The 14,641-nt window shown below is 37.6% G+C and overlaps 1 protein-coding gene across 2 annotated transcripts in view; it reads right to left on the bottom strand.

Annotated features, from left to right (window-relative positions):
* The window catches only part of ATP13A4 (ATPase 13A4), a 121,864-nt gene that overhangs the window by 60,307 nt on the left and 46,916 nt on the right, over positions 1-14,641 (bottom strand). For both annotated transcript variants that reach the window (XM_053918220.2, XM_024556340.4), the window contains exons 3-8: positions 12,557-12,703; positions 8,606-8,676; positions 8,432-8,512; positions 6,849-6,918; positions 5,320-5,454; positions 1,616-1,685 (exon numbers count right to left, since the gene is read on the bottom strand). In XM_053918220.2, the coding sequence (XP_053774195.1) occupies positions 1,616-1,685; positions 5,320-5,454; positions 6,849-6,918; positions 8,432-8,512; positions 8,606-8,676; positions 12,557-12,703 (574 nt within the window). The remainder of the gene's footprint in view (positions 1-1,615; positions 1,686-5,319; positions 5,455-6,848; positions 6,919-8,431; positions 8,513-8,605; positions 8,677-12,556; positions 12,704-14,641) is intronic.

Below are 14,641 nucleotides of genomic sequence, written 5' to 3' on the forward strand. Positions count from 1 at the left end.
TTGGTAGAAATTGATAGGGTGATTCTAAAATTTATATGGAAATGCAAAGGGCCCAATATTGTCAAGGCAACTCTGAAAAAAATAACAAAACTAGAGGACTAACATTATTCTATTTCAAGACTTATCATAAAGCTACATTGTGAAGAATTGGTACAAAGGCAAACAAATTGATCAACAGAATAGAATGAGGCCAGAAACAGATCCACCCATGTCCCGGCAACTGATTTTCAACAAAGCTGCAAAGGCAGTTCAGTGCAGAAAGAATAGTCTTTTCAACAAATGGTTTTGGAACATTTGGATATCTGCAAAAAAATGAACATCAATGTAAAAAAACAAAATGCAATGTAAACCTAAATGTAAAACCTAAAACTATAAAACTTCTGGACAGCAACATAGGAAACCTTGATGACCTTGGGTTAGATAAAGATGTCTTAGACATTACACAGAAAGATGATCCACAAAAAAAATTGATAAACTACATTTTAACAAAGGCATCTGCTCTTTGAAAGATGCTGTAAGGAAATAGAAAGATAAGTTATAGACTGGAAAAATATTTGGAATTCACATCTGATAGAGGACTAGTATCCAAGCTATAGAAATAACTCTCAAAATTTAATTTAATAAGAAAATAATCTAATAAGCGAGAGATTTGAACAGACACTTCACCAAAGAAGATATAGAAGTAACAAATAAGTACTTGAAAAGATATTCAATGCCATTAGCCATTAGGAAAATGTAAAGTAAAACAATGGTGAAATTTAACCACATACCTGTTAAAATGGCTAAGATTAAAAAGCATAACATATCAAGTGTTGGAAAAACTGCGGAGCAAACGGAGCACCCAGTCACTGCTGGTGGAAATATGAAATGGCACAACCACTTTGGAGAACCATTTGGCGTTTTCTTCAAAAGTTAAATATTTTTCCATCACATGATCCAACCATTCTACAGTTAGGTGTTTTCCCATAAGAATAAAGTGTATGTCCATAAAAAGGAACCCAAACGTTCATGGCGGCATCATTTGTAATAGCCAAACACTTAAAACAACCCAAATTTCCATCAGCGGGTGAATGAATGAACAAATCTATACAATGGGATTCTACTCAGGAATAAAACAAAATGAACTATTGATATACTTAAAAAATGGATAAACTTCAAAATATTTACAAACGTTAATCCCAATAAAATTAACCCAAAATATATTATGAAGACAAAAAATTCACAGTGTACAATACCACTCATATAAAATTGTACACATGCAAACTGGTTGCCCGAGGATGGGGAAGAGTTGAAAGTGTGAAAGGTAAGATTACAAACAGGCACAAGGCAACTATGGATGCAGTGGAGAGGCATTGTCTTTCTCTCGGTAACAATTTCATGGGGGGGTGTCAAAACTATCAAATTGTATACTTTAAGTATGTTCAGTTTATAGTACACCAATTTTACTTCAATACAACTGTGTTTGTTCATTTTTTTTAGGTGAAAAGGCCTCCAGTTTCTTATCTCTTTAAGTAAATGCACAGGAAGAGATGATAAATTTGTATTAGAAATACAAATTTAAATCTTTTTCTGATTCCATATAGACAATACGTAGATCAAAAATAATGACACTTACCTTTTCTCCTACATACAGAGACTGTAATGCTATTATGTGACTCAACTAGACGGTGGAGTTTTACAGATTGCTGAAAAGGAGGGAAAAGAGAAAGAGGCTTATTTATTGAGGATCGGCCCCAGGTATTATTCGGTAAATACCTGCTAGCCTTCTTTAACGATGGGGCACTATCTTGTGGCCAAGTGAATGTACTGGCTAAAAACAAGACTGAGTAGCTCATTACTCAATTATTAAAACATTCAACTTGTGCTCTTCACCCAGCGATAAGAAGTATATATTCTTTAGTAGAAAGGAATTTCCCAGCATGCTCTTCCATACAAAAGAGTTTTTGATACCCATAAATTTGTGTTTCATTTTTTAAGTATATAAATAATATCAAGAACTTTGATCATTCAGATATATGTTTATACTAAATACCTTCAAGAACTAAGACTTATTTCAGTTTTGGGACATCCCACGTCAGAGTTCTCAATCTATAACTTTATAAAAAGTTTGGTGGTTCCTACTACTTGCTTGTAGTATTTATTGTTCTAATACATGAAATATATGGGACATTGAGAGTGAATCAATAAGAAGAAACAAAAGAAAAACATAAAAAAGTATGTTTGATTTCACATTTATTAAGCAACTTTGTGTGAAAGACCTTTTACCTAGTTCTGGGGGATTAAAGGTCCCTATTATTTAGTGTGCATTTTTTAATTCTGATTTTGTCATTTAAGACACTCCTTAAATCTCTTAGCTTTAAATCATTTACAAATCTGATTAATATGTCCTAAGAATGATTAACAGAGTAGATAATGTTAAAGACAGAGTATTCAGCTGTTAACTCATTCCTTTATTCATTTATACATTCACTCAATGTTTATTGAACAAACTTTATGTGCCCGGGGAATATACTAACAGTTGGGGATAGGATTGGTGGTCAACAAAAAAAATTGGTTCTTATAATCAAGGAGTTTACAATCATTACAATCAGTAATAAGAGGAAAAAACCCATAAGGTGCTTTTGGAACATATATAGCAAATGGGAGCGGTAGAAATCTTTCCTGAAAGAGTGACGTTGAATGAAATAGGGTGTGGGATCTTAGTCTGGAACTGAAAAGAGCTATTTGGACTTGAGATATATATAAATTTAGAAGTCATAGGCATATGCTTTTAGAAGTCATTGGTATATGCAGCTGTAAAAATACTGAAGAATCTCTCAAGGTACTCATATGAAAAAACCCTCAAGACATATTATTAATAATAATAAAGGTACATAGAAAATACTATAATCCTGCTACCTTTACATAAGAAAACAAGGAAAACAAAACTTGCTTGAATTGCCTAAAAACTTTTTTTGGAAGAATTCACTAGAAATTAGTAAAAGTGATTGAACAAGAGGAAGGGGGAGAGAGAGATGGCACATACAAGCTATATAAGATGGAACGTGTATTTTCATGTTGTTTTAATTTTGAGACACCCATTTTTTAAAAGGGGGGGCAGGTGGAGGAGGATAAACTTGAAACGGAAATGGAAAAGAGCAACTAGAGGGCCTGGAGAGTGTGCTGCCGCTAAAGCCGAGCAGGAGTGCTTGGTAAGGAGGCACTGGAGCCCTCCCCTGTGTCAAACACAACTGAGATGTTTAGTGAAATCTGTGCTGGGACTGCAAGTGTGCACTGTGGGAAGTGGACTGCAAAATCAGCAAGCAAAGACCAACAACCCAGTAAAAGTTAATGAAGCACAGGAATAAGTTCATAGTGAAAGAAATTTAAATAGCTTGAAACAAGAGCAAGTGCTCAACTGATAGTGGAAAACATTGTATTACATTTATGGGATTCTATTTTTGCTTATATTGGCAAAGATAAGGAAAACAAACACTCCATCAACTGTTGGTAGGAGTGTAAATGTAAATTGCTGTTACTAGTTTAAAGGACATTTGGACAGCATTTATTATAATAAAATACTTAACTCGTGATTAACTCCAGTTATAGAAAGTTTATATCTCTATATCAAAATAGTCACAGATAAGCATATACATAGCTGTTATATACATGTGTGTTTATATGTAATATAAATTACATGTGTGTAATCTGTACATATTTATAAACACATATATGTGGATTCATGAAAATATGTATGTGCAAGAATCATCACTGAAGCATTGTTTTAATAGCAAAAGACTAGAAACAACCTAATATCCATCAATATAAAACTGGTTTAAAAATTATGGTGCACCTAGAGAAAATGCATTTGTGCAGATATAGAAAGATATTCGAGATTTATTCAGCAAAAAGGTGCAAGTGCACATCAGTATACATAGTGTACTTCCGTTTGTGTAAAACAAGTGAGTGCATATGCTTTTAATGTTGCTGAAAGTTTATAGAACACCTGGTCCCAGTAGATGCCCGTTGGAAGGGAACCTGGACCCTGGGGAGTACTAAAGTGGGAGGAATATTTATTTTTCATTTACACCGTTTTATTCTGTTTGAAAATTTTTACCATGTCCATATATATTACTCCTTCTATTAAGAAAAAAATAACTAGTTATAAAAAGGAAGTTTTAAAAAAATGTAAAACTATCTATGGGCCTTCAGATCATAATGGTGACCTTGACAAGAGCTGTTTGAGTGGAATCTCGAGAGAGTGTCCAGGTCGGTACAGGCAGAGGGTGAGAGGGAGGTGAGAAAAGGATGACAGGGTACATAAAGAACTGAAGAAGTTTCTCTGTAAAAGGGAGAAGAGAGGCAGAGTAGGAGCTGAAGTTAAACAATGGTCAAGAAAAGGGATTGTTTCTTTTTTTTTTTAAGTTGGGAAAAGCCTGAGGGTGTCTAAGTGCTGATAAGAAGGCCTGGAGGAGGAGGAGCCAGAGGGGTCATCTGCGGACCGAATAAGCTCTGAGAAGACTGGAGAGGATGTGGTCTCGAGACCAGCAGAAGGCACTTTCTCCTCTGGAATGAGAGATCAAGGCAGGATGGAGGTGGAGACAAGGGTCATTTAGCAGCTGGAGAGGGGGGAGTTAAGCAAAATCCTGTTTTATGGCTTCTGTCTTTATGAAACAAGTGGTGAGATTATCTGATGAATCAGAGGAAAAGTAGAAGAATATGGCCAGCTAGGCATCTCCGAAACTTGAAGAGAAATTCAGTTTGAAATCTCAATTTCAAAGAATGGGCCGAGACATATAGAAAGCTTGCCCAGATGATGTTGGCATTCATGGTTTATTGTGCAATCAGCTGGTCTGTTCTGAATTTTCCCGCAAATCACCTACATCCCCTGGTGCAGACATAAAGAAAGCCATGATATGAATTGGGATATTGACAAGTAAGTACCAACCCAAACTTAAAAAGCAAAAAAGTGAGTATTAAAAAGACTCCTCCACTTTCTACCCCTCTTCCACCATCTTCAACATCCATCAGTATCCTCTGGAAATATTTTTTTCACTTATTCACAATTCATAAATCTGTGCATAGTCTTCTGGCTAATCAGTCTGAGTAATTCAAAGAGAGGGTAGAAATGACTTGAAAGTCTCGGAACTGGAATGTGAGAAAAGGAAAAGGACTAACGGTGGTTGAGCATTGGCTGTGGTGCTAGATGGATATTTACAAATGTGGTCTCATTTATTATGAATGGGCAACGACTAGTTCTTGATTTTCCTTTCTAATGGTATTTCAATAACGTTACTAGTGCTCTCTGTCTGAGACCATGAGATTGGCAGAAAAACTTACCTCTCTAAGATCGTATACTGTCAAGGCTATGGAAACGATGGACATAATTATGATGGCACAAGCATATTCCTTGTAGTCCTCACTAAACCACAAACAGACGCTGAAGAGTTGGAATATGTAAAATGGATTTAAAACCTGTTGGCAGACACAAAAACAAGAAGACAAGGAAGACATTTAGGCTTCACACTTAGCTATTCATTGACATTTGTTTTAACACTCATCTCTATGATATAAATCATCCCACACAATACTCCTATTCTAGTTATATTTATTCAGCAATTGCCGTGTGCCAAGTACTGCACTAAGCAACTTTGCTTGAATTTGCTTATTTAATTCCCATAATTACCTTATTAACCAGATGTCATTACTTATCTCCATTGTAAATATGAAGAAACTGAAACTTAGATCTTGAGAAACTTGCCCAAGATCACACAGCTGTGACTACCACAGACTAGGACTTGAACCCAGATACTCAGACTCCAGACCACCTACTTTTAATCACTGCTGCCCTTATAATTTACAAAACAGTGCCTCACATATCCTCACGTTGACCGTCACAACAGTTGTGTAAGGAGTAGATATTATCACATCCAGTCCACTGGCCTTCAGAAGGGTGAAATACTAGTTCAGGTTTACAAAGCTAAAGTGCTTTCTAGTCTAATGTCCTCTATGACACAATATCTGCCATATTTGAAGCCATTAAAGTACTTTTAGATTAGTGGATGAGTTGAAGATGGTATTTTCTTATAAGTAAAGAGCCAAGTTGCAATTGGTAAGCTATAATTGAGCATCTAGAACAGTGGGATAAAGTAGAGGATAACTCCAACAGTTGTAATTCTGCTTTGGTTGAAAACATTTTGTGCCCTTATTCCAGTTCCACCCCGTCCAAAACAGGAATGGTAATCCTTGCCTCTGGTTAGGGAAGAAGCACACAGGAACTTTCACTATGAGTTTCCTTTGCTTTTTTTCATGCCTGAGAGCTTGTTAGAAATATTGAGGAAGTAACTTGAACTTATAAGGTTTTTTTTAAGGCAAGAAGGAGGGGAGGTAAAGTGCAAGAAGAAACCCGGAGCATAGCAATGTGATTATAATTTCACAATAACCACTATAAAATAAAAAATAAGCCCAGCGATAGAGCCAAAGAGGAAAAATGCAGTTTAGTAAGTGATGGCCAAATCCTCCTTTTCCTCCCCACACTTTGAGATCAGTAGAACTAAGAAAACTAAAGAGATGTTTTTCTTACTACAGTTTTGGATGCTGAGGAAATTGTATGTTTCCCATAAGAAAAGAATAGATTTTCAATTTTTTAAATTATTTTAATTTCACAAAGTTGAGATGGACTAAGAAGCAAAGGATTATAAGAGAAAAAGAATTTGTGTTTATACAGTCAGTCTGGGGTAAGTAGACACCTGAGCATCATATCTTACAGTTACAATTACAGTTACCTATTAGCAAGTAGCGTTCTTGATGGTTTGACTACAGCCAAACTTCTTTATTTTCTACCCAGCACTAAACAAAAGTAATATTACCTCCTTGATGAGCAGTTTCCAAATTGGTGTGACTTCAACATCAATACTATTAGGCCCACATATTAACCTCCTATAGGAAGAGATCACAGATCACTCAATTACTACTAATAAAAATGAAACTCATTTCTTGCTCATTCAAAAAAAGCTCTATTTCATGTTCACTTTCTCAATTGTGGGATCAATGTAAGCCTTTCTCATTACATAACACCCACATCCTTCTCAAAATAACTGGGGTGGGGGAGTTCCTAGGTGCCAACACAATAAACATGACGATATTGGATTTATTAAACTAGACTCTTTCTGAGATCTAAATATTTCCCTTAGGGTAATTTGTGTATTTAATATTAGCAATTGTCTCATTCAAGTGTTTCAAGATCGTCATTCTCTCAACTCTGATTTTCCCCAACTCTGGCTCCAAAGAAGTGGGAGGGAGGGGTCAGCAGGAGAGAGTAATTCTACTGGTGAGGAATACTGTACATACCTTCCTACTCCTAGTTAGTTCTAGGAAGCTGCAAAATTGGTCTCAACGTGAGGGAGAAGGTGTTGTGTTCTCAAATACAGCTCTACCCAGAGATATGTAGCCCTTTCATTGAAAACCCCGAGACGTGTTTCTTTGATAGTTCACAGCAATTATCCTTCATGAGCTATTTTGCTATTGAGAACACTAATCACTTTCTCTGAGACTTCTATGTAGATAGTCAGATCAAATAGCTTGGCCAAATGTATTAGAACAGTGCTTCTCAAACTTTAATGTCCATATGGATGACTCTGTGATCTTGTCAACATGAAGATTCTGACTCAGAAGGGATGAGATGTGGTCTAACATTCTGCATTTCTAACAAGCTCTCCAGTGATGCTGATGCTGCAAAGCCCTAGGTCTACTCAAAGTAAAGGAAGTGGCGTGGAGGGGAGTGTGAGAGTCATAGAAACTTAGAACCACAAGGCCTTTATAGAGCTCTCTCCCCCCTTTAAACCATTAGGAAATGAAAGCCCAGAGAGTAGAAAGCATTTGCCCAAAGCCACAGACTTTTGACATTCAATCCAATGCCTTTCCTAGAACTTGCTCCTCTGCCCAGTAACTGATTTGGAATCGTGGAGCTACAGGTGGTCTTGAGTGATATTCCTCTGCTGCTTCACAATTATTATTTAACTGTATTATCATAATATAATTTATATTTCCTGATTATAATAAAAAACGGTTCAACCTTATTATTATAATAATCTTGAGAAGGAAGCCTTGTGTAGAATATCAAGGGCACAAACACACATCCAGAAGTGTGAGACTCAGTTCTTTCTGTATCATTTCCCATCTCTGTGATCTTGCGCAGACCCTTAAACCTCCCTGAGCCTCAGACTTCTATCTGCTATGTTGGGATAAAGAGGGTATCCATTCAACCTGCCTCACAAAGCTGATCTGATAAAGTGAAATAATATATGTGAAAGGGTTTAATTTAATACTACTAAGTAGAGCATTACCATGTTTTCTGACACTGACCAGTTAAGATGACTGTTAACTGTGCCTGCTTTTTGGCTAACTGGCAAGAGTCTTTTCAAACAAGTATAGGTAGCAATATGCATGGTACCTAATCTCTTGTTCTTCTGTTGTTAAACCTGATCCAAATTTTAGATGTATCTTGGCAGAACTGAGCCAGTCTTCTAAAGAGCTAAAATAATAAAAGGAAGAAAGACATATTTAACAATAATATTTTTGAGATAATATTTTTTCTTCTTTGGATGCAATTGCTGAAACAACTTACCCAACTTTCTGAAACTGTCCTTCTAAGTTGTTCCAAACGTATCTTATTTTCTGCACTTTTATGCATCTCACCTACAAAAGAGAAATACTAAAAAAAGTCTCTAGTTTGAGCATCAGCAAATATACAACAGTTCGGTGGCTAAAGAAGCATTTGTGGAGGAAGCAAAGATAGAGCCCTACTGTATTTACGTAAGATTGATCTTTCTCTAACTTAACCTAGCTTTTCCCACCACACAGCTGGCGCTCTAATTTCATTTGAAGTCATCGTTCAGTCCATCTCTATCATGGGTCTACTACACGGATAAGTATATGAATAAAACTCAGCCTCTGCGTTGTACTACATTATAACCAAACAAGGAAAAGCACGTATTGCAAAAAAAGAAAACTGTACCATATTATCAAATATGTACAAGTCAAAGAGACAGAAATGCAATAAAGTAAAAATTATAGTACTGAAATCCTGTAGAAATATGGAGAAGGCAGATGACAGAGGCATCATGGAGAAGATGACATCTGAGCTCAGCCTTGAAAGACTGGACGAATTTTGCTCAGATGAGAAAGCAGGAGAGTATTTCAAAGAAATTACGCACAAGTTAGTTGTAGGGGAGGAGCAGGTGAGTGGGCCTTTGTGGGGAATGGAGAACGAGGGTGGAAAGATAAATAAAGATCAGATCATACTGCCTTAACTGCTAGAATGAGGTATTTAGGACTTTATCTTAGAGTCAATGAACTTGCTGAGTAACTGAAAGAAGGGGCACTAAAGAAGGTTAGACTGGCAGCAGGCACTGGAAGAGAATGAGGATGTTACTGCAAGGAAAAGTGCCCCAGGAAGTGGGGGTCTGAGGACAGTGGCAGTGGGAAGGAGAGGAGAGGTTAATGCTTATGACAACTACACTTTTCCATTTCTGATTTCTTTAAGCACATTTGTATATGATTCTGAATTGTTATTAGCTGGTGACCTAATTAAGCAAAAGAAAAACAGCATGACTGTCATACTGCTATAGAGCAATGGTTACAACCTCATTTTGTCTATTACCATCACCTGGGAAGCTGATTCTGACTTAACTTGTCTGGGGTGCAGCCTGGGCATAAATATTTTTAAATTTCCTCAGGTAATGCTAATGTGCAGCCAAAGTTTAGAAACAGTGTTCAAGACTTCCTTCCTTAGCTACTCTAATAATTGTGTCATTGAGAATTTAACCAAATTTATCTGCCCCTGAGTTTGCCCAGAATACATGGAGGCAATTGGCCAGATTACTTCTGAGTTTCACTGCAACTCCTCTGAATATGGCCTCGTCCTAAATACTGTAGTCAGTATAACCATTAGATAAACACTAAAACTGGGAGGGGCATAAAGCTGGTACATAATAAGTGCTCAATACATTTTTTGTTAAATAAGAGAGTGTTTCGTACAACCACATGTCAACTAGAAGCAGAGTTTAAATCCCTCAGTTCCAAGACCTAGGTTCCCTCAGTGAATCTGAACCCTGGTCAGTAAACACACGTGTGTGTGTACACAGTGCATCCACACACGTACACACATTCATAATTACCAAGTAAAATGTTAAATGCTGTATTTTTTTATTTTACAGAATGGGTTTATTTCAATGAAGTCAATTGCATAATAACTTTTTAAAAAATAAGTCTTATTTTCTAATTGATTTTCAGTATAAAATTGAAATTAATTGCCACTGGGAATGATTCTTCCTCCTTCACAAGCTAGCTGCAAGTTAGAGTGAGGAAGAGTATTTGAAGGTAATCAGCCTGGGGTATGTGGGCTGTCATGGCCCACCTCGGAGTTTCTTGGAGTTTCTTCAGAGTTTCATGGTCCACTCAAGTTTCTTGCCTTACATCTTCCTTTCTTGTCCAGTATTTCCCACAATTTTGCAAATGAAACTGAACTGTAAGCACAGTTACTGTTTACTGAGTACTTGGGAGCCGTTTACACCTTATCTTTGGGTCTCCTTTTATCACCCTGAGGTAGGACAGGTATTGTTTTCACTTTCCTTCACCTCCAAAGTTCATTTTGAGCAAGTAACGTACTTGCCCATGATTGCACCTATTAAGAAGCAAGGCTAGAATTGAACTCCATCAAGTTCATCTGGACCCAAAGTCCAGCTTCTCAAATGATCTAATAGTCAAGCTACTCTCAGGAGAAGGTCTCAAAAATCCCCTAACTTCCAGAATTAAAATTTTATAAAAGAAGGGTTCCCTACTTCATTGAGTCTATAAGTTCAAAATCCATGTTGGAAAAATTTTGAAGGCCAAATGATGATAGAATTGAGGCTCCTGCCAAGTTAGGGAACCTAAATCAAGAGGCTGTGTAACCACAAACTGAGATTGAGAAATTTATTAAACATAATGGAGACAAAACATCAGCAGCAGATGGCAGCAATAATAAAAAATAAAGAAGTTACTGATAAGTTTTACCTCAGGCCAGAAAATAGAAAATTCCATTCATTCCTGACAATTTCTAAGGCCATTCCTCACAGAGTTAGAAGAACGACTTATCATAGACGTTTTAAATACCTTTGAGATTCCCCTAGCAGGAAAGATCGCTGCCTCAAGTTTTTCTGCTTCCCTCATCACTTTCTAAGGCTCTAGAAGCTGGTAAAAGGGTGAGCACCATATTTGCAAAGGGAGGAGTTTATTTGCTCATTTCCTGGAACTTGAGACTAGGAAATAGTAACTAGAAAATCAGGTATCTGCTGTGGGGTGGATTTCATCTTCCTGCTCAGAACCAGAAAAGTCCCCCTCTGCAGGCGTCCTGCTCTTCATTGCATATTGAAATGTGTTGTGAGAACATCCTGTAAGCACTGGGTTTCAGTATTGCATCAATCCTGCAGCATGGTTCTGAGTCTCCCTGTGGCTTGCACTCGCAAATTTGACCAAGTTCTTGTGCTGCTGTCTCCAAACTTCCCCTAAACGGCCCTGCACGGTTATCATGTCAGTTTTGTTGTTAATTGCTGTCTGTGTAGTCATGCCTAGCCTGTGACATCTCTTCCAATTTCAATTGAAGTTTCAGCCCTTTATGACATAGCTCATGACAGTTCGCAAGCTGCCGTAATATCCGTCTTCCCATGTTAGGTTCAAACAGCCCTGAGAAACAGGCTGAGAAACAGGCAAAGATGGAGTTATTACCCTTATTTTATAAGTAAGGAACACGAGGCTCAGGGAGACGGTGAGTAGACAAACTTCCTATGCCTCACGCAGGTAAATAAAGACGTCAAGCCTAGGATGCTTACTTTTCTAGGTGAACGGCCACCTACAAGATTAAGCAGTATATTAGAGGTGCTTGACCTCTTTTGTTTTTGTTTTAATGGTCCAGTTTGAGTAATAACAATTGACAATACAGAAACTGCTCAACAATTGAGTGTTACTTTTTTTTTAAATTGACCTTAAGCTCATAAAATGAATTTAAACAGCTATTTACACATATATGAATTAAAGGAAAATAGTCTGTCTTATAAAATATATTTTTGATATGAATGTTAATTAATCATAATCCAAGTAGTCCTCATTTAATATAAAGAGGTAGGAGTACCTCAGATACAACTGAATGGCAGATTCAAAATAAGGTCATCATGCAGGCATTGCAAACTCTCTGGGATATTCCTGGGTGATATACCTTTACTGTAAAATAAGCTCTGTTACACAGATTATAATACAGGGCTTGATGCTACCAACAACTAATATGTTCTGAGCATCTACTATTCACATGGCACCATATTCATCTTTGTATTCCTTAATTTATTAAATTTCATCAGTTAATATTAGAGGTAGGCAAGTTTAGTAATTTAGCCACGGTTGTCATCAAGGTTACACATAACCATTTATAATGTTCTACACTGTCAACTGAGAATTAGCACAATGGAGGATCTGAATTTATTCTTACATTTTTTGGGGGGGATTTAATATTTCTTGCATCAGCAGTAACCATGAATGTACTTACCTTTAGGTCTGGCTTTCTTATGGCTCTATTTATGATATACTCCTCATCTGCAATGAGAGGGTGGTCAGGAGTGAGATGAAATGCGCTGTTTAGTGCTGACAGGTAGATCCACACTACCTTTTTCCAAGAGTAGGTTTGAAATTCATCCTGAGGAAAGAGACACAAGAACCCCCATGAAGGTAAGGGAAGTCATCAGGCTAAAATTGAACCTAAAAAAAACATTTGAATGTAATTCTATAAGTTTATGGAGTTAGCCAATATTCCAGACAGAATTGTATAAGCTGGTAGATATAGAGCCTTGAAAAGTCTGGTCATCGCTTAGTGAGGATGTGAATGAGAGGCACTGGCCCACACAAAAAGCTGGAGTCATGAGGCAGTTTGACAAGTAAAAGCTAGTTTTCCCTATTACTCTCCAACCATGGGCCAGATGCAAATTTTCACAGGAAAAGAAAGCAAATATTCCAAGGAGTTTCTGTGAGTCTCTGAGGGTGAGTCTCTGAGGGTGAGGAACCCAGGTAACTAAACCGTCACCGTGTTTCCAGGCTTAAGTTTCATTCCACCTCTTGCAGAACAGCCCCTTTCACACCCACTCGAGGGGGTGGGGGTGGGGATAGGGGTGAGGTCAGGGGTGGGAGAGAGACACAGAGGACTGTCACTACACTAACCTCAAAAGATTCTAACTGTCCCTCTCTTGTCCTCCCAATCACTTTCTGTCTTGTACTCTCTTAGTTCATCTAGATGATCTTGAAGGCAAAGACCCTTATATTCCTTCCAGTCATGTGGACAATTGCAACCTGCTCAGTGACAGTCTGAGAATGCATGGGGAAAAAACTGAATGCGTGGCCTGAACACGCCCAGAAATAACCGTCAAGATATTAGCACAGGTAGGCTTGAAGAAGGTACCTTCTCTCGTGACTCTGACTGAAGCTGGTTCCCTTTGCAGTTCACTGATGACTCCCTCACAGAAGAAAGCTAGCACTGGATTGAGTAACAGGTACCACAATGGTCCCTTAGACAAGGATATGACCGTAACAGTGGTTATTATCTGCGGGGTAAATGATACACAAAAAATCCACTTGGGTGCTTGGTTAACCACCGAGCTAGGAAGAATGGCAGGGGAAGGCAAGCCTGGGAAGCACGTGATGCATAGGGAAGGCAGGCCAGAGCTGGGCGTTTTCTCCACCACACCCACTTTTTCCATGAACAGTGTCTGAGCTGACCTTAGAGTAAGGTAGTATTACTGACCTTTGTCTTGTTCACTACCCTGTTAAAAAAAAAAAAAAAAAACTCTATAAAATCATCAATAATTTTAAAGAAATTTACCTAACTTTTTAAGGAAATAAGGCAAAGAAATTGAGGACAAGTATGGCAAGGTGAAGTGGTCACCCAAGGTAACATCATCAGTTTCTCTTGGTTTTTGGTTTGACATTGTCCAACATAGAAAGAGTATGGCCCCTCCCTGAGTTCAAGTCTTAGCCCCCGCAAGTCTTGAAAATAATTGAAAAATTCTGATTTTCAAGACTTGTTGGAGAAAATCCTGATTTTCTTTAACTGACAAGCAGGGATGTTTGAAGGATTAAGTGCAGTAATACGGGATGCAGCCATCTGAGCTTCGGCCCATATCAGGTGCGACAAATGCTGAGTCCAGCTGTGCCTCGTGTTTCACATATGTTGTTCCTGAGATATTTCTGTAAACAGGAGCTTCTTTCCCCTTTGAGGAGACTTTAGAATCTCAGAGTCTGTCTATTTATTTTTCATTTCTTGAAAAAAAACCCTTTACCTGGAGATTCCTATTTCCACTTTAATCTGTTTCCCAGCTCTCTCAAGCAGTTAATGACTCATAAAATACTTAAATGCGCCAGATGATCTACCACCTTAAATAATTGCTTTGTAACACCAATAATCCAAACTGCCAGGTAAAGCTAGATTTTTAACACCTCATCTCATTGAGCAGGCATTACCTACTCTTTACCAAGAGAGTTAACCAGACTAGGCCTTAAACTCTAATAGAGTAGAATTTAAAATAATTCTAGTGCATTTCAAAGAACTGAATGTACACAGAGGACCTATGTTTGACTTGGCAGA

Source organism: Desmodus rotundus, chromosome 2 (assembly GCF_022682495.2).
Source record: "Desmodus rotundus isolate HL8 chromosome 2, HLdesRot8A.1, whole genome shotgun sequence".
NCBI classification, from domain to species: Eukaryota; Metazoa; Chordata; class Mammalia; order Chiroptera; family Phyllostomidae; genus Desmodus; species Desmodus rotundus.